This window comes from Stegodyphus dumicola, chromosome 1 (assembly GCF_044657685.1).
Source record: "Stegodyphus dumicola isolate Sdum_Otavi_A_Nest chromosome 1, ASM4465768v1".
Lineage (NCBI taxonomy): Eukaryota > Metazoa > Arthropoda > Arachnida > Araneae > Eresidae > Stegodyphus > Stegodyphus dumicola.
Window position 1 is genome coordinate 74,399,361 of NC_140768.1, and position 21,631 is coordinate 74,420,991.

At 29.5% G+C, this 21,631-nt stretch overlaps 1 protein-coding gene across 4 annotated transcripts in view; it reads right to left on the reverse strand.

Annotated features, from left to right (window-relative positions):
- The window catches only part of LOC118184437 (laminin subunit alpha lam-3-like), a 358,990-nt gene that overhangs the window by 46,124 nt on the left and 291,235 nt on the right, over positions 1–21,631 (reverse strand). For all 4 annotated transcript variants that reach the window (XM_085816270.1, XM_085816260.1, XM_085816249.1 and 1 more), the window contains 8 exons: positions 12,987–13,129; positions 9,988–10,092; positions 9,774–9,885; positions 9,507–9,657; positions 4,157–4,355; positions 3,874–3,990; positions 2,472–2,632; positions 240–378 (listed from right to left, as the gene is read on the reverse strand). In XM_085816270.1, coding sequence (XP_085672396.1) covers positions 240–378; positions 2,472–2,632; positions 3,874–3,990; positions 4,157–4,355; positions 9,507–9,657; positions 9,774–9,885; positions 9,988–10,092; positions 12,987–13,129 — 1,127 coding nt within the window. The remainder of the gene's footprint in view (positions 1–239; positions 379–2,471; positions 2,633–3,873; positions 3,991–4,156; positions 4,356–9,506; positions 9,658–9,773; positions 9,886–9,987; positions 10,093–12,986; positions 13,130–21,631) is intronic.

Genomic DNA, 21,631 nt, shown 5'->3' on the forward strand with positions numbered 1-21,631 from the left:
ACAGTAAAATATGTAAAATTTTCACAGATGTTATATGATTTCAGTGGGTATATATATTCTGCCATATTATTTAATTCATATTAACTTATGATGCTTAATTATTAATTTTTTGCTGCAAAAAATAACAGAAATACAGGAAATTAAAATTTTAACTGAACACTCCATTTGAATAATAATGATTTTTAAAAAGTAGCATAATTAACTAAACAAGAATCTTAGTTTAAAAGTAAAATTTTTACCTCATAATAAGCTCTGTCAGCAGCACTATAAGCATTTCCAGCAATTTGTTCAGCCATTTCAATGTTATCTATGATATCTTCATATACCTTAGCAGCAATTAAAGGGAACTGTGAAGCTTTATATGTAGAACTAAATAAACTAGAAAAGTAAATTTTTGGTAAGTTTAATACTTATAACGCTTAGCCATATGCAAAAGCAATATTAAAAAAAATGGAAAAATACACTCTGATCTACTTTTACATCATATAAAAAATTCATATAAAGTTTAATTCATTATTATTCATTTTATGAATGATAAAATTATGCTGCAAAGTTCGAAGGTTATGAATACAGATAAGGAAAGTGTCATCTGTTCAAAACATAAACATTAGACTTGTTTTTGAAAATAACAACTCTTTATCCATTTTCCTCTCAGAAATTTCCTCTTTATTGCTTAAATTAGGTCACCTTTTTGTGTAATAAAGTAGAAAATAAATTAAGTACAATAAAGTTTAAAACTTATGAGTTCTTTTATTGTAGCGCTACAATTTTACAAAGCAGAAAAGCAGAAAACGAAACCAATCATTATAATGAATTATGGGCATAATACGTTTAATCCGAATTCAGTATAGTTTTTAAACCAGTTATTTGTTTCATAAGATATGCTGCTTTCAGAGGAGATTTTTAAAAAGAAATGGAATAGATTTATATTACATAGATATAATTCAAAATATGGCATAATATACTTTAAAAAATATACCATAATATACTTCAAAAACATGATAAAGAAAACTACACTGAAGTGCCATTGAATAAGGGATAGACATGGCTATTGAAATTTTATAGTGCTGTGTGGCATCCATGCTCAAGTGAGGAAGTTGTGGTCAATGGACATTCAGCTAGTACTATGGTTGTTAATCAGTCGTTTCAATTGCCAGTATGGGTAAAACTTCTGATTTAGACAGCTTCAATCTCGGACAGATAGTAGACACTCGATGCGTGGGTCATTCAATTTCCAAAATCCTCAGCAGCTAGAATTTTCAAAGTCAACAGTGTCAAGAGTATACCGAGAATACATGGATGGTGGAAAAAAGAACTAGCCATCAGGCAAATTGCAATGGACAATTAAGCATGGTGTGAGACAGCTCAGCCATATTGTACATAATCAACAAAGCAAACATTAGCTCAAATTACCACCCAGCTGAATCAGGGTGACAGTAGTACAGTCAGTAAAAAGATCATGCAATGCTCGATTCACCACATGTGCTTTGGAAGCCGTAGACCCACGAGAGTACCTTTGCTGAATGCATGCCATCGAGCTGCACTTCTTGCCTGGGCAAGAGAATATAACTCTAGTGGACTTGAAATGAGTAGCAAGGAGTGATGGGTCTAAATTATGACTAATTAATACTGATGGGAGGCTGATAATTTGGTGTCAGACTGATGAAGCCATGAACCCTATATGGCAGATTGGAACTGTACAAGGGCACGACGGCTTAATTGTGGTCTGGGATGTTTTCTCTTGGCAGTGTTTGGGATCTTTGGTACTTGTACCAACCTTCCTCAATATGATTAGGTACGTAGAATTGCTGGGCAATCATCTCCATCCATTTATGTTGTCCTGTCATTCACACAGAAATGGAGTATCCCAGCAAGATAACTGCACCTCTCACAGGCAGTTGGCCGACTGCCTGGTTTGATGAGCATTCTTCTAAATTCTCTGTCATAAATTGGCTACTTAAAAGCCTTGACTTAAATTCTACTGAGCATCTTTCGAACGTTTTGGAGAAAGGTTTGAAACCTCATCACACAACATTAGCGACTCTTCCTAAATTATAGACAGCTCTATCCAATGTTTGGCAAGCCGTTTCCGTACAATGCTTCCAGAAACTTATTGAATCTATGCTTTGTTGTTTGGAAGCCATTATAAAGGCCAGAGGAGGCCCAATTTGTTATTGACTAGCTGTCTCTAATTCAATGGTACTTCAGTGTTTTCTATATACTGTTGTATGTTAAAAGTGATTTTAAAGATAGGAATGGTCCCAACCAGTCAGATATATTAAAGGAAAATATCAGTTCATTTGAAAAAGTTTAAATATTTTATGATAAGGAAACAAGAGCAATATTCTTTATTATTAAGAATATTTGTATAACAGGGGAGGGGGATACAGGAACATATAAAGGTATGATTATTAGATTCATTATACTTCCAAAATATAAGAAATAATGAAAGATATTAAAAATAAACATGCTTTGATAAGTAGAGGGCTTGCTGAGATATGAAGTCTGCATGCTCTGCAGCAGGTATGACAAATTTCTGAATATATCTGGGATTTAGTCTGGCTAAAATACCCCTATGATGTTCCACTTGTTCAGTAGCATTTTCCAGTAGCATTTGTAGAGGTAAAGATCTCTGAAATACAGAAAAGAATGAACACATGAAGTTTAATAAAACTATTTAAAAAATAATTTCCTTTCAGTACTTATTAATTAAACACTCCATAAAAATTGCATTAAAAGACGTATAGAGGTAGAAGGAAATTTTTAGATTAACTTTTTTTTTTTTTTTTTTTTTTTTTTTTTTTGACACAGAATATTTTTGGAATTAAACATTGCTTAGGTATACCTAAAAGTTGTACATCAGATAACATTGATTAAAATGTTAGGGAAAATAAGCAAGTAATATAATTTAATATAAAACAGAAGATGTAAGGTCAATGATTTAAAGTATATCTAGTAGAAAGGAAAATTATTTTTACATGCATTCATTAAATTTTTCCCAGACGATAGAGGTTTTTTGGGGGAGGGCAGAAAAGGAGGTAATTGTTCTTATTATCTTCTAGGCGGTGGTCTACAATGAACTCTAAAAGGATATTTTCCTGTTTATTTTTTATATATCATATATCTTTCTTTTAGATTCCAGAAGCCGCAATGTGATGCACAAACACATGGCTAATTCTCATCAACCTTGCAAGATCACTATTTTAACCAGGCTGAAAGCAAGAATGCTTTTAAGTATTAATTTAAGGAGATAATTTTTTATATACAAACAGATCAGTCTATGCAATGAGAAGTAGGGGTAAGTTACAATATCTGACAGAGCAGAAAATACAACTAGGTAATTTCCATAGGAAGAATACATTCCTTTTAAAATTACATTTTTAAGATCATATTAATGCATATAAATGCAGTTAAATACCTTAAAATTCAAGATATTAACTACAATAAGTTTAACTAGAAACAATTTTAAAACACTAAAAAGAACAATTGACAAAATTATGAAAAGATTATGTAAAATAGCTGCCTTCAGATGAAACATTTTTTACCAGGTGTAAGTTATTTCTTTATTTTTCCCCTCTTAATCTTAATAACTGTATTCCTCTCTTTTGTCTTAAAACTGAAACATATTTTAATAGCCATTAGCTTCTTTCAAATTCTTAGCACACTTGCGAAATCATATCAGTAATGCTTTAATTTTATTTAAAACAGAGTATATTAATAAAAACATGACATAAATTCTTTCAAATGATTCTTTAAAATATTTATCTAATCAAATAACATAATAATTGTACATATTTTATCTCTTTTTTCAAATATTATATAATAAACATATATAAATAAATTTAAAATCACAAGTGCTGGCATATACTATACCTCTAGAATTGTTGAAACATTTGCAAGAAAATCTTTAGCTTCTTCAAGCAATACAACAGATGACTGTAAACTAGCTTCTGCTAAATTTCGATTATTTTCAGCAAGATTTATATTATCCTGAAAATAAATTTATAAATACAGTACTATTATTTTGAAATACAACTCAAAATAAAAGTAATCACTAAGACAGACTTTTATCTTTCTATATAATTTCTTATTTTATTTTTTTAATTAAAATTTTAAGCTATATATAGCATTTAAATAAAAAGACTGCATTACTCACATATATTTTAGATTCCAACTCACGGCTGTCACATACAATTACAGAAGATTGAACAGATTTCAAACGAACTCTTCTTTCAATCAAATGAATGACTTCACTTAAAAGATCAATAAAAAATTTTAATGTATCTTCTTCAAGTGTAAACAAAGTGAAATTCATAATTGCATTTTTCACAGCATCTGCAGTTTGTGCCGATTTTCTGAAACAAAATGCATGATTTAAATGTAACACATTTAAGTAATTTAGAATAACATTTTAATGAACATAGTCCCTTTTTATCAGAATGCACATTAAATAGTTTTAAGCATATGTTTCATGCAAAAAGTGAAAGTTACTTTTCATTTTATTTCAATCCATAATTTTGATAAATATGTGATTATGGTTCATAACAACAAATGAAATTTTCAGCCGTATGCCATCACAAAGTGACCATGATATTTAAACACTAACTGAAACTTTCAACTTCAGCCATCAAATAATAGCATTTTATCTAGTTTTTAATTGAAAAACTCTCTCTCTTCCCTCTAGGATATCCCTTTCAAATATTATTTAGTACAAAATAATAATAATAATGCCGAATTACATTATGTTATTGAGGTAAATACATGTTTTTAATAACATATTGTATGTAAATGGGACATATTCATAATTATAACAACAGTTTATATTACAGCAAGTTAATGTTTTACAAAATTTAGCTTTTACAATCATCCTGATGTAAATGTTGCATTTATCCAAAGAAGCACTAAGTAGGTTATTCACATGGAAATACCTGAGGATTGGAGACTGAGGAAAAAAAAAGAGGAATGGGGAAGCTAGTTTGTCAATTCCATAAAGACACATGTGGTTTAAAACAATCAAGTTAACTTTTCAAAAAAAATAGAGAGAGAAAATAAAAACGGCTGTTAACAAATTCAAAGAATATCTCATTTTAAAATAAGGTACAATTCATCTTGAGATCAATGTTAATTTCATAAAAAAAACTTAAGACATTTCAAGCTTTTTCTATCAAAACAGTATAAAAATGTAAATGTTTTGGAAACAGGCACAATTAGAGTGCCAAGATGACTGCAGCCACAAATGCCAATTTAAATAAAAATGGAATTTAATCTTACTCGACAACCAAGTTTATTCTACAGTATGGATTACACCAAACAACACTGCTATGTTTCTACATCTCAGTGTTCCCAAATCAGTACATCTAAGTTTTGTTTTTATTACATTTATTAATCGATCAAGATGTGTACCTGTGTTTCAGCACTCCAATGGAAAAATTTATTCAGCCAGTTCTAATTATCAAGAAATCTACAAGGCTTTATCATTCTATGTGCACAGTGAATAATGGGAAAAGTTCAGTCTCACCAAAAATTTTAATGAAAGTTTGTGCCGCATTCATAATCAAAACTTTGTTTGTGTTCTGTGCAATATCTAAGAAAACAAAAAATGTACTCATCTGTGATTTAGAAATTACTTTTAAGATGCAGTTAACCACCTAAACATGGAATCTTTTGAATGATCTTTCAAAGTGCATTACAGTCATTAATTTATGTTTACAAGAAATGTTTACAATTCCCATGGGTGAGCTATTTTCAAATGCATCAGTTTTACTATCGAGCATGAGCTGAGATCATCAATCAGGAGTGCCATTTACTCCGTATGTGTGAACGGAAAGTGAACAAAATTCTTGTATATGTGCTCAGTAAAATAAATATGTCAAAAGTAGGTTTTTCCCCCCTTTCTGCCGCCTCCCCCCACAATGCAGTGCTTCAAAACTCTAGAATTCTGATTTTATCATTTATTTATAAATTAAAGGAATTAAAATGTCTTGTTAATCAACAAATAAAAAATATGAATGATAGATATGTTCTTTTTCTTATTATGCTGAATTTTAAAAATATTGCACTGTTTTATGAAGTTGACTAACATTTTAGGGTACTGGAAATTTGAATTTTAATAATTTGGTATAATAAATTCAGTAAAGAATTTAACTATTTTAAAATTATTTTATTTAATGAAGGTTAGTAAATTTTAAAGTGGTTAATAATTATATTTTTAGCCCAAAAGGGCATTAGCCCAGAAGGGCTGTTAATTTCCTTTTGGCATTTTGCATTGGTTCACTATAGATTTTGGTTCACTTTTCAAATTGTTGCCACCAAATATTAGAGCCCTGTGTTATATTTAAAGAAATTAAATAATGAAGAATCTGCATAAATGTATGCATGTTTCGTGCATTGTGATAAAACAACGATACCTAGAACCATCAAATTTTGAATAACATATGTCTAGACCCAAATAAAACACATCTGAAAGACCGAATTTGGAATTTGAAATTTGTTTTATTATCGATTTCATATTTTGTAACACTTTGCAACACAACAAATTTTTTATTAACAAACTGAATGATTTCAAAGCAAGCAATGCCAACACAGTACAAGGGGGAAAAAAACATTTTTATCTATAGTATGCAAGACAGCTTATAAAAAATTCTGAAGATATGTTCATTTTAAAATTATTTTGTGATAACGTTGTCGAATTGAATTTTATGGTTTAAGTGTGAAGAGCATGATATTTAATAAATAACGGTAACACACAAAAAAGTAAAAAAAAAAAAAATGCCCCTTTGGGCATAAAGTGGTAATTTTTTCCTTTTTGGAATTATTTTTAAATTAAATTATTTTTTAAATATTTAAATTTTAAGAATTATGTTTTGAGTATAATATAGAAACTATAACAAATGTATTTTTCAGCATTATCATAGTGAATATTAAAAATGTTAATAATTTAACAATTGAATAATTGTAATGAAACTGAATACATGAAATGTAATTAAATTGTGAAATGGGTAAGGAAAAAAAATAATTTCAAGTTATGGTGGATGACTTATATAATGAATAACTGAACGTAAAGTATGGAATATGTTGAGGGAGTACTGGTTTCAAAACAGAGGCCTGTTATTACCTCAGTTGTTCCTTTTACTCTCCTCATATAAGAAAATATAAGCTTTGAAAGCTCCCACCTTATAATTTTTTCATAATATATATAATGGAGCATAGTTAAGTTTTTTAAATATAAATGGAATGTATATTGCAGTTCAGGAAGGCCAGTTGCCTTTAAACAAGGAACGGAGACCTTTATAAGCAACTGCCAGAGCATCCCTTAACCACTAATGAAATACATCAGCCAGTTTAAGTAGATCTGCCCAACAGATGGAAATGTTTGTATTAGAGAACGCTGTGGGGTCTTCTAGTTTTGTGTAAAATAAGAATATTAGAAATGTAACAATAACAGTTAAAAACATAATTTTAACTTAAATTTATGAAATAATTTAAGTTAAAATAAAAAATATGTAATAATTATAAATTTATGATGTTAAAATATAAGTTATAATAATGAAAATGTTTTGAAAAATTTTGAAATTTTTTCTGATTATTCAAAGTAAGCAATGTGTGTGCAAAAATTTTACAAATGTGATATTGTGTGTTATGCTTTGCAAAGCTTTCACTGAAAAAAAACCTAATTATGTGGACTATAATACACAAAGACATTTGGACTGAAAATTTTAATAGGACTCTAATATATTATCAAAGTTTATATTTTGCAATTATATAAATAATTATTTTGGTCAAAATTTCAGGATTTGTATTTTTCAAAGTATTTCTCTTCATTTGCTAATGCTTTTATCACTTACTCTCTAAAAAAGCTTTTCTCTCACCCAGCATTTTCTTCTTGATGGGCAGGGATAGATAAAATATAAAATATCCATCTTTCAAATAATAAATAATAGCCCTTTAACTTTCCTCTTCATTCTAAAAATAACAGAGCAATACTTTTTCTAACTAAACTCCCTGCAATTCTGAAAAAGAGCTGTCATTTAATCTCTATTGCTCCTATATGCTTACCTATATTTTATCACATACAAAAAAAAAAAAAAAAAAAAAAAAAAAACAGAAAACTTGCTCAAATTATTTGCTGATAGTGGTTGAAAGATTACTAAATCCTTGAATCATTGTACATGTAGGCTTTAATTTTTTGGCATTGAATAAAACAAGCAAAGTGGTTGAGTTCTTAGTTTATTCATATAAAGTGTACACTTATTGATGAAATCTTAACCCAACACCTGGACATTAATCTGTCATGTGATCTAAAATATAATCCAATTTAAAAGGTAATTCTGCCCTTCTTTTCTGTTTCAGCTTTTCTTTCCACTGCATTGCCTTGCCAACAGCTACAAAGAGTTTATTTTCCATTTTTATCCATTGTTTAAGAAAATGTACTCTATATAAAATTGAAAAGTACATAGTGCACCCACCCAGTGGTAATGTGCAATGAACAAGAATAAGTGCTTTAGGAATTAATTATCAAGGAATAAAATTATGTGTAGAATTTATGGCTGTGTCTGTCTTTGAGTGTAATCTTTCTAACTATGCAGTAAAGCCTCTCCAAGCAAAGAACTATTACTCCTCTCTCTTTTATGTTTTTCTGATATGCTTATGTTTTGTACAATGCAAAGAATTATTGCCAATCTGTTGCAGCTTTCTCCAAGTCATCTTATCACATACTTATCTACAAAGTAAGAAACTTAGAACCCATTTTACACAAAGACCAAAAATTGAAGTATTTTATATTTTCACTTACATTTACTTGATTTTATGGATTAGTTTTCAATTCTTTGGGTAGACTTCTCTTTGCTTCAAGGTAAAATTTTCATTTATGATTTTACTTTGTTTTTGCCTTGCTTTGGGGAAAGTGTAGAATTTTCAGGTGAACTATTATAATTACATAAAATATACTGGAATGGTTCATCAGCAAGGAATTTTTATGGAATAGAGATTTTAATTGATTTCAATGTTTCCTCCTCCTGATGGCATGGCATTGAAGTTAATTGAATTCCTCTTCTTTCATATTTTTTTATCATTAATTTTTTTTAATTTACATATTTAATTTGGGTTATACTTGTTTGAAGTATTTTAGTTTTTATATTTGTTAAATTCTTCTTTTATATTTATAGGATTTTTTAAATTTATTGCCTATGAATTTCAATTTTTGGTGTTTGTGTAAAATTGGTTCTAAATTTCTTACTTTATGTTTTTAATAATCATTTTTCAGCAGCTTAATGCATGAAAATACTTAAACACAATTACATTATTTATTTTTTTTTATTTTTTAAATTTAAATTTTAATTTTAATTTTAATTTTTATTTATTTATTTATTTTAATTATACATATATATTGACTGAGAAGATTGGATACATTTATTAGATCTCAGAATAGTGTATAATGTGCTGTAACAATTTGAATTTAACCTAATTTAAGATTTTAAATTTGCATGCTTCTCTTCCATGCATCATACCTCATTTCTCTTTCAGCTTCTTGCCTAATTTCATCAATGTCCCTTTTTTTCATTTCAAATAAAGATTTTTCAGCAAAAGCTATTTTCTCAGCAACAGCTGCAGATGAAAAATTCAAATTGGATCCCTGCTCTTGCAGATGATTAACAGAGTCTGGAAAAATAGTACATATTTAATTTATTATGGGAACAATGCTTTTGATTTTATTTAGTTTCTAATTTTTAATAGAAGATAACAACTATAATAATATGAAATGTAAATATGCATACCATAAATTTGCTTCCATATTTTTTCAAAATCTTTAATTAAAATTTCTGCATACTCTTTTTCTTCTGAACCTTCAAATGCAATTTTAGGTGCTTTAATATTTAAATCTCGACCCTGAAAAAAAATGTAACTCATATTTAGCTATATTTCGATTTTATATTAAAAATTTTAATAAATTTTTAAAGAATTTTACATATAGAAAAATTAAGTTCTCACCCGCAAATACATTAAATCAACAAGTGTTTCAAAATCAGACTTGATAAAATCTTGAGAAATGTTTGAAGCTTCAGCAATCACATCCATATACTTCAGGATAGCTTTCTAAAAGTAAAAAATAAATTAAATTAATTGCACATAAAAAAATTTATATAAAATCTTTTCAAATACTGTTCAATAAAGTTTGTTATATCTTGTTCAGTTTTAATTAAAGAGCTGCCAACTCTGCTGCAAAAATTTGTACTTTTCAAAGTCTCCTGGTAAATTTCCAAATTTCCCAATTTAATTTTAAAATAAATCTCTGAATTTCAATCAGCTCTAAAAAATTTATTTCTTGAATAACTGTTCATCATTAAATGTTGAAGGAAAGGGAAACATAAAGAAAATTACAATGACAATTTCTTAAAACAAAACTTTGCGATTCCTTTAATGAAACTGAAATAGTATAAATTCTATACTTTTAAAGTCATTTCCTATAATCATAATTTTTCTGATATGTTTATGTTTTTATTCAACTCGAAATGTATTAGCCCATTATAAAAGCCTGTAGAGCATTTTGAAGACTTAACTAACATTTAATGCATAAATATTTGTTATTTATTTTATTTTACTAAGTTTATTCACATGATTACAGATGCACAATAATTATTAACTTCATTTTAGACACTTTATTTCTGCTTTTAAATAAAGCACTTTTATACGTAGGGAAAAGTTCTTTTTTCCTACTTTCATTTTCATTAACACAAAATTTTCAGCAATTAAAAAGATGAAATAAAATTAGCTCCCCCTTTCAAAAGAAGTATGCATTTAATATTAACATAATTTCAATCCAGATCATATAATGACCAATTTAATAAACCAAATTATGCATTATAAAGTGATTTTAGGTTAAATTTACTGATTTGCAGTTGGTATACCAAAAGTTGAAATCAGAATATTTACTTGAAAAAAATAATATGGCTCTTTGGAATATTAAACTAACAATTAAACTAAAACTAAAATTTTTTCCATACACTTACAAAAATATCCCTCCATGCATGAACATACATATACATTTTAACATAACCTCTGAAGATCATACATAATATATAAAAGGAATTTCAACAAACATACATTTAGCACAGCACATAAGAAAAACTTTATGATCAAATAGTAATTGTAACATCCACTTTTGAAGTCTTTCATCTTGAATGGAAGTAAGTGAAAAGATTTACAGAAATGCATGAAAATACTTCAGATTTTCATGCAAAATTAACGAAATATTACATCGCTAATTTTTATTTGTGATTCAAATATTTTTTTAAATATGCATGTTATTTTGACAGAAACAAATTAAATGGATTTTTAAAATTTCGATTAGATTATAACTGAATCAATAAACATTAATTCTAGGAAAAAGCAAAAGATCCCAATTTCCCTTTGAAAATGTATTAAAAAAATTATTGCAAAAATTTAGAAAATCACTTTATCAGAGATAACTATTGAATAAGCCAACTGCAAAGATTACTTTCACTTCACTTTTACTGCTTTTATTTATGAGAAAATAGAAATCGCTTCACCAACTTCTCTTAACAAATTTAACAATTCAATACAAATTTGTAAAAGCATCTAACTGAAACCATATTTAAACTCACATGTGGGAATGTTGAAATAATTAAAAACTACTTGTTGAACTGAAATTTTAAGATATGTTATAATTTTATATTTCTGCAAACCAATACTTTGTGTGTGTGTGCTGATTGGGCATTTAATGGTACTTATGTGTTATTGCAACAACCTTAGAAGTTGTGACCAAATTTTCAGAATGTGCCAAACTCTGGTAACCATGTGCTTAACCCTTTTTCAAGCAACCATGCTCATAACAATCCTTCAGTCATGCAATATTGCCATTTTTGTATGCATTCTTTTTGCTGTATTCCAAGTTCTAATGGTTTTTCTAATGGTTAAAGACAAATCATATTTTTTGCCTTAGATTTAATTTTAAAATATGTGCTTGTGGAATATGCCTGCAGTGTAAAAAACCATGGTAAAATTTCTGCAGGAAGAGAACAACAAGGAGATTCGTTTCATAGATAGCTGGTGTTGCTCCAGTTTATGCAATGCCAAGTCTCTCTAAATTTGATTTTTTTTAAGTAAAAACAGATCACAATGTACTTGGAAAAAAGAATAGCACAAAAAATTACAGAAAGATTTGGAGATAAATGTAAGTGTTTTTATTTTTTCATTATCATGTAATTCTTATTTAACAATTCAAATTTGCTTTTTAAATTGCTGAAGTTTGTTGCCTTTTCATATGTTGATATTGTTTACAGACTTAGGATAAATTTCGATAGTTTGGTAATTTTTATAAAATAAAGTCACAAAAACTACCTACTATCACCCAATTAGTAACTTTTACCTTAAAGATGTAACAAATAGTGCTGAGGTATTTGCATTAATATGTTTTTACTCAATTGTATTTTTATCGACATTTTTTGAATTATTTCTAGAGTTTCTTTTACCACTGATGCCTGAACCCCCCCCCACCCTCTTTGGCAAAGTAAAACAAAGCCACAATTTATGCAGCTGAAATCTCAGGCAGTATTTTTACCACTTTATCTGCATTCATCAGTCACAGACTACAATCATTTACCTAAATTTCTACTTATGAAGGGGTGGGAAAATGAGAAAAGGGGACAGAATTTTTGAATTCTGTGATATAGAATAAGAAACAGTAAAATCATCACCTTTAAAGAGAATTTGATTCAACACAGGATGAAATTACTTTATACAGAAATTTTATTTTCTTATGACCCAAGTTTGGAGTGTGGCAGTTTTTTTTAATAAATGTATAATTACTCAATATTTAAAATTATTTCAAAAATAAATTCTTTTAACAGTTTTAACAGATCCTTTCTAACGTCTGAGTTCCTTGCAATGGCAGCAGATTGCATCATTTTTGAAAGTATCATTTCACACTCATAGCAAAAAACACTAAAGATTTTAAATTAAACAAGTACTTGTAAAAGAATGGTTTGATTATCCAATCTCAGTAAAGGAATCCAAGGAGGAGGTGCAAAACTAGAAATATTATTCTTCTGAACTGATTCAACTAGGAAATCAACATCATTTAGAAGAGGTCCAACGCACTGATCATCACATGCTAAAATAGAATATACATATATTGTTGATATATTTTGGTATAAATATAAGCATTTAGATTTAAAATTGCAAAACATCAAAATATAAAAGAGCATACTTCTTTTAAAATCCAAAATGTCTTTAATTATCATTAAAAGTAAAGTTTATTTATTTATTATGAAGCAACTTTAAAAATAGAGAATTTTAAAAAAATAATTAAAATTATACCTGTCTAACAAACAGACAGTATTTTCTATGATTTTAATAAACCTTCTCCATTAATGAATAATGATTTGATTTTAGTACAGAAATTCAGTTCAACTTATATTAAAATTAACAACACAAAATCACATTCATAAAATTCTCCCAATAAATGTTTAAATTTTTCTTAAAACATTAGACATTTTCCCCTTTATTTTCATATATATTTATCTACATGAGAACTATTTTATTAAGTATTGATCAATTACTCAAATATGTCAGTGAAAAGAAGATTAACAACTTTAATAAAATAAACAGTTTTCTCCTAAGAAAGTTATGAAATTTAATACAAAGTAATTAAATACGGAAAACAATTTTTTTGTATTTTACCACTATGTAAACTTAATAACTTAAATTTACATACTATAGAAAGAATTTTAGGGTTATGGACTGTTATACTTGTATTCACAGCAAATACTGGAAATGGTGACTCATATATTAAATGTCATACAGACACCTGCATAATTCTGGCTCTCCACCAGTGGTCAAATTGTCAAGACTACTAAATACTGGTAGTTTGATCCAGATTCAACCCCAGGTGAATGGGCTGGTTGCATGGATAGTTCCCCCCATGTGTAAATGCAAGCCAGTTTTCTTTAGAAGTAATAGAAACTGCTAGTTAACATTCTTTAAAATGAAGTAACATTTTATTTCCATAATTAAAATATTAATTTAATAAAAGAGAAACATTTTTTTATCTTATTTTATACTTTATTACTGTAAAAATTTTTTAATGTTTTGAAATTATATTGATCTACCAAAATTTGTAAAATATTGATAAAAACATACATCTGATCATTTAAAGAGAATTTAGAAATAAGAATTGGATTACAACCACTTTTAAATGACTGGCTAACCAATTGATGATTCTGAACTAACTAATGATTTCATGCTGTACATATATGCATATATCCAGTTTTTAAACCTCGGCTGAAAGATACATTAATGGCATTGCACTTAAAAATATAACAATTTTGTATCACAATTACTTATCTTTGCACTATTTACCATCAGTTACTATTACTCATATTTAAAAAAATAAAAATAAAAATAAAAAAAAAAAAAAAAAAGATTTAGAATTTGAATACTAGAAGTGAGTTATACTTGCATTAACTTCTTCACTTCCGATATTTTTTTACAATATAAACAGAAAATTTTAATATTTACAATTGAAATGAAGTACAACATTATTAGTACAGTAGAGTCCAGCAAACTCGGCATAATGCAAACTGAGAGACTATTGAGTTTCCAAAAAGTGGAGTTTTACGAAATAAAGGGTGGGGTTTTCGGATAAATATTTAACTGTAAATTACTCTAGACATTTGTAGCACACAATTGGACTCGGAAAAGTACAGCAAACAATGAAATTAATGTTGATTTTATGTATGTCAAGTTCTAGCACAATAGGAGTCATAAAAATAAAAAAACTTAAATACAAAAATTAAGAAAAATTATTAGCTCTTGATAGAACAATATCGTGTGAAGGTAGATTGTCTCTCACACTCATTCTGTCATCATGCAGCTTCATTCTGTAGGTGACTGAGGAACAAAATTTCCATACCAGATGTACATTTCTCCTCCATGTAAGAGAGCATTCCTTCAGCGGTGTTCAGTCCTTCACTACGGGGTCATCATTTTAGATTTTCTGTTGTCTTCAATCTTTTCTTTTTCTAATTCATCTTTATTTTTATCCACACTGTCTTTCACCAGTGCAAATACTTCTGAATGTCCTAAAATTTCACAATTTTCATCTCGTCCCATCCATTCTTCAATATCACCATCACTAACTTTTTCCCAACCTGGAGTTTTCTGAAGTCAATTATGCCACAATTTTCTGTCTCTTCTCCACTTTTGTGAAATTCATTTCCTGAATTGTCCAGCAAATTTCTCCACGAACGAAGGAGGCTTATCTGCTCAATTTTACTCCAAGAATGAGCTATCCATCCGTCAACATCCAACATACCTATTTTCTTCAGTTTCTCGGTCGCATCACACTCTTCTTCATGGCTAGAACAAGAGATGAAAGATGTTTAAACTCTGTATTTTTTCTTCAGTGTCTTCAAACCGCCCTGGTTCATCGGCGACACACTGAAGTTATATTAGGAGGGAGAAAGACTGAAGTTATAATAGGAGGGAGAAAGATGGCTCTTATATCTTCGTCTCGTAACTGTTCTGCATCAGGATGGCATGAGGCATTGTCTAGAATGAGAATCGCCTTCCTTAGTTTTTTTTTTTTTTTTTTTTAACGTTTCCACCGATGGAACAAACTGCTGATGAAACCAATCATTAAATATTGCTCCATTCATCCATGCGTTTGACCGATTCCGTCGATGAACAGGAAGACCATAGTTGCTTTCTGTTCCATTAATGTACTTTTTTACGTTTTTAAACGTTCGAGAAATTTTTGATTTGCCTATAAGCGCTGGTTTGAGCTTACGGCTTCATGTTGTTGCATTGTTGCATGCACCTGGCTGCAAAAGAAGCTCCTTGTTTCTTTTTCAGCCAAGTACCACTTTTCCTTTCCTGTGTGCCAGCGGTTTTGAAGGTAGCATTCGAAAATTCAAACCAGTCTCATCACAGTTATAAATTTGATCTCCAGATATACCCTCCTTTTCAATTTGTTTGTGGAAATTATCCTTGAATATTCAGGCATTAGCATTTTCCAAGTTAGCAGATAGCTTTCCCCCCTAAATGTTTAACTGCCTGATGCATACTTGCTTTTTCCATCTGTCAGGCCAGCCAGCACTAGAAGTAAATCCAGGCTCTTCTTCTTGAAATTCATCATAAAATTTTAGGGCTTTCTCTTGTAAAATTGGTTCTGAAAGGTGTGTTCTCTATTCCCTTTGCTGCCTGAACCACAAATAAAGTGCCTCGCTCAATTTTTTATATTCACCACCTTCTGGTACTTTTTTCCTTCCTTTAAACTATCTGTGCATGCTCTTTTCACACACGAAGACTTGATCTCAGACCTCTTCCTTTTCCACCCTATTAAAGTACTCCCCATCCATGGTAATTTTGTTTACACTTCCTCCCTTTGTCCAGCATCTTTAAGGCATGTAGTTTCATTTTCACTGTCCCGTTAGTTTGTTTTCTTTTCGAATGACATTTTCACTTTTCACAGAATATCAAAAGTTCCCAAAAATATATTAACACTTATATGCCTGGATATGAACTGAGGAATGATGCCCGCAATGAACACTGGTATGAGTTTAGTTTGCAATAAGATGCAGTCACTAAACTTCAGAGAAGTCTTCTAATGTTCTGCAACAATAGAAAAGAATGTGAGCCAGCAGCCAGCTGCTACCTGACTTTCTTCATATACTCAAAAGAAGCAAACAGCAAGTATTACAACATACTTGAAATTTGTTAAGGCAGTTCGAAGAATTAATGGCAGACTGCAAAAAAAGGCAAAAATTACTGAAAAAAACACTCAAATCTTTGAACAGAACAAGAAAGACATACACATAAATAATAATTATATGTACTATATGTAATATTTGCTCTGTTTGGCCTAGAGATATCTTAAAATTTCCTAAAAGTTGTTGAAGTATATGTAATGTCGAGATATCGGACGTCGAGTTTGTAGGATTCTACTGTAATAATTATTATATTTACAATATTTCCATGCAATAATGAAGTGGAAAACTTAAGGATTTAAATATCAGGGACTAATGTATACTACTGCCATATTTACCTGCAATGTTTTAAGCCACTAGCATTGTGTGAAACATTTCTAAATGCTAATTGTGCATGGTAGGCATTGTGCATTTTATATTCATAGAATAATAGTAAATAATGCTCATAACAATTAGGTTAAAATGCAAGATATCCCATTTAATTAAAATTTCACAGCATTTTGATGTCATGCAATTAAAATTTCAAATAAAACATTACATTTCAGCATATATCATATGATGGGCTTCCAGTGACATTCCTATATCATGTTTATATGGTGGGTACATGGAGGGAAACTGAAACATATCACATATAGATATGCTGAAAGTGAAAAGGTTAAGAAAATAATGCCTTCACTGTTTTTTATCAATTTCAAATGATAGCTTTGGATATTAAATTAGTTTTTAAAAAATACATTCTGGAGTATTAATATAGTTTTTAGCTGTGTAAACCAGAAATTCTATTGTTTAGATTCTTAAATCTCAAACATTGTAACGACAATCTTCCAAAGGTTGTTTATTTCATGCACAATTGTTTGTTACATATATCAAATTCAAATTCAGATTTTTAACAAGAATGACAGCTTATTTTATCACATTTGAATTCAGACATCCACAGGTTTTCAACACTTCAATTTTCTGATTCAATTAATTTAATTTTAATACACATATTCAATTATGTAATAATCAAGTGAATATAATTTAATGATTGAATTCCTCATAGCCAAAGCCTTCATAGTACAGGGTTCATAGCCACATTTTAGTTAAAAAAATAAGCACCTATAAGCACTTTTCAAGCACATTTTAAGAAAAGAAAAAAAAAATAAGCACCTGTCTAATTACATTATACACAACTGCATAACCTTAAAAGAAAAATTAGACTTGCAATTTAAAATATGAGCAATGCAATATTTATTAAGAGAATAAGCATTACCTCAAACATGGAAAACAACTTTTTTTTTTAATTTTAAATGACAGTTCAATTTACAGAATTAATTTACAATGAGAGAAAAAAAAAACTATGCAGAACTAAACTATATTACAAGATTTAATGATGAAATTTCAGTTCAAAATATAGAAAATAAATAATAATAAGTCATATTAATTGTATTCGCTTGGCACCTAATAATAAATACAATTTATTTTTCCACTCATATTAATATTTAAATAATTTAAATCAAAATTCTGAACATTTTCTAAATTTTCATTGCATTACAGTTTTCCCTTAACATATATTTCAAGCAAAGTAATTTAAGTAAAAAAGAGGAACATTTCTGAAATCAGGAGAAGGGAAATTGCTTCATGCAGTCATCCTTAAACAGTAAAAGCTTAACTAACCCGCATATTCGGAAATTGCCGAATATTCCGTATAGTCGAGCATAACCAGGACTAAAGAGAAGGGCTAGCTCATAGAGCGTTTCCCCCTGAAACAGGCAGTGAGGAGTGATGACGTAGTAATGATGCCACTGAGCGCGGAGATGCAATTGACAACATAGAAATTAGCGTTTTAAATTTGAAGAATCAGCGTTTAAAATGAGCTATGTGCGAAAGATAGCTATAATTTGGAAGAGACAATGTTACTGCAGTATGCATTTTACACTGAACATTACAAAATTTAATAGTACTTACTCAATTTTAAAATAATAGATAAAATGCGCTACTCTTAGCATAAAGTTCCTTTTTTTACTTGCAGGGATTTTTTTTTCTTTAAATGCCTGTTTGTTTCTAATCATTTCTTTATCTGCATGTTAACTAAGAGAACTGTACTACTGCTAAGATAACTATAATAACAGCTATTTAAAATTAATCAAAGAAACAACCTTAAATTGGCATAGTTTTAAACGTGTATGGTTATATATGGCAAAATTTCTGCTAATCTAAGCTTGAGTTTCAGCCTAATTGTAAATTTTACATTAGCATATTTTTTTCCCGATTCATTATAATAACATATATTTTTTTTTAATAATTTTGTAACTTAGGCTTACATCAATATTTCATTTAAATAAATACATGTAAGATTGTTATCTTAATTTAGACAAAACAATTTTACTCACAGTACCTAAAATAATTATTTAATTTTTCAAAAGTGGGGGTTAAGGGGGCAGGTCTTCTTATGCCAATTACTTTAATATTATACTTTATATATATTTTATCTAGAATGCTAAGCTAGCACAAAATCGAATCAATAATAACAGAGGATACAATAAAAATAACTTAACAGAATTAGTTCTCATTTAAAATATGCTTTACGCTATTAACTTCTAAAATGCAATCTAGAAATATTTCAAATCAAAACATATTATATATACTTACTTTTTGTCTCTCGTTTCCCTTGACCATTAAATAATTTGGTTTTAGTTTGTGACACAATTTAATTCTCTTTAATAATATCAACATTTAAAACAGTTCCATCTTCTAAAACAAATCCTTTATCTAAAAAGTGGTTTCTCAGTAATTTGAGCCCACCAGAGGCCGAGCGGTAAAGTCGCTGAACACTGGTAGTTCGGTCCGAGGTTCGAATCCCGTGAACGGGCTGGCTGCATGGGCGTTTTCGTGGTTTTCCCCATGTGTAACGTGTATACGAGCCAGTTTCCCTTAGAAAGTCCTCCACGAAGGCATCCCTCCCCTTAGGCAGATATCCCTAGTGTGCTTTGTCATAATTAAATACACCAACACTCAGTAATTTGAGGCAGTGCGCTAAATCTGCAAAAACCCATATTTTTTTCGTTTGGAATACTGGATTTGGAAAATGAGAACTATTAATCGAAATCTGTAACTCTTTCCACAAAGTAGTAGATCCTCCTAAATCAGACACTATTGCTTTCACTTCTACTCTAGATGATTGAATATGTCTTATGAGTGAAAAAAGAAGTTCTTTCTTCATTGGAATGTTAAAATCAAAAAATATTGGTTGTTTCCACAGCGAAATGAGACCTCTGATTAAAACAAACTGCACTTTTTGAAAAGGACCGATTTTAGTCCAGTTTAGATTCATAGCAGAGTTTAGAATCTATGTGCATTTTGTCGAAACTGAGAACGCATATTTTTTCTACAGAATTCAAATATTGGCATCTTTCCTTCATTACAGAAAGAACATCACTCTGAATTCCTGGACTACATGAAAATTTAGCGCACCATCTCTTTAATGTGCTAGTGCTAGGTAAAGGAATTCCCATTTTTTCTTTCCAAAAATTGTAGCTTTTAGATGACAGAGCTCTTATGACAATGCAACGTGAAATATCTTCACTAGTCCACCGGATTTTTTCCTTCTTTTCTAGCAATGCGTTAATCTGCGTCTTTGTAAAAATATGCTTTAGACGTTTTTCCAAATTCTCCGATGTGTTCTGTTTTTTCCTAAATTTCGCTGTTTGGGATTTTAATTTCAGAATTTCTGATACAAATTTCTTTCTAGATGTCGTCCACCTTCTTTGTCGCTGAGCAAACATTCTAAAATCTTTCTTTTCTCTATTTTTCAATATTTTATTACAATTTTCTACGGATATTATTTTGTTCTTCAAATTATCAATATATTCTTGTTTATCTTTACACTTAGGGCACTCAGGGATATTGTCACATAGGGCATTGTCACTTGTGAGTTTTATTTCAAAATGATTCACATTTGATTTATTATTGTCAGCTTCAATTAGCATGAAATACAATATCTCTTCCTTTCGTATTTCTATAAGTGTTACGGCACGTTGCAACAGCACAAGAAGCCATATTACATAAAGAATACTTTAAATATAGAATTTAAAAGGAAAACTGACTAAAACTATATATACACAAATTATTTTAAATATTTGCATTATTAGAAAACAAATATGTATGATTAAAATTAATTTGGGATATGCGATCTCCAGAAAATCGTCTCGCAACTGAATGAAACTACAGTTTTAAAGGCGCAAAATCAGAGCAGGTGCAACAAAGATATGTCAGATTACTTCCGGTTCCCCCCCTCTATGAGACTCGCGTCGGCGAGGAGTCGAACAAAGGAATGACCTAGCCCTTCTATTTATCCCTGAGCGTAACTGGAAAAGGAGGAGGGGGGATTGTAGCCGTTCTTTAGATTTCTCGGCTAAATAAATGATTTTGACATTTCGATACGTGCATCATATAAATATAGACCAACGGAACTGAGAAATATTCTGCTTAGAAAGCACAGTAAAACTCTTTTACGTGTTCATAAGTAAATCTCAGACTGAACATCAAAATTAATTATCTCTGCAAAATATCGCATACATTATATTGCGCAATACGTGCTGCGTAATTCTTCCATATGTGATATTACGCAATCGGAATCAACAGCTGTCTGTATTCGGAGAATAAAGAACTAAATGAAGGAAAAGAAAGAGACTTACTAATCTGGGGTGTTTTTGATTCTAATTTTGAACAGACTGCGTTAAATTTCTGGAATAAAATCATTCTTCGCTTGGGTTGGGTACACTGCAAAACTTTTTAGTCCTATTCAATCCAGATTGGACAGTGACAAAAAAAAAAAAAAAAAGTCCGCTGCTTCAATATTAGAGATTTTGCGGAGAAAGGGGAGAACCTCCCAACCTCCGTACTGTATAATGTATTGGGGGAAAAAA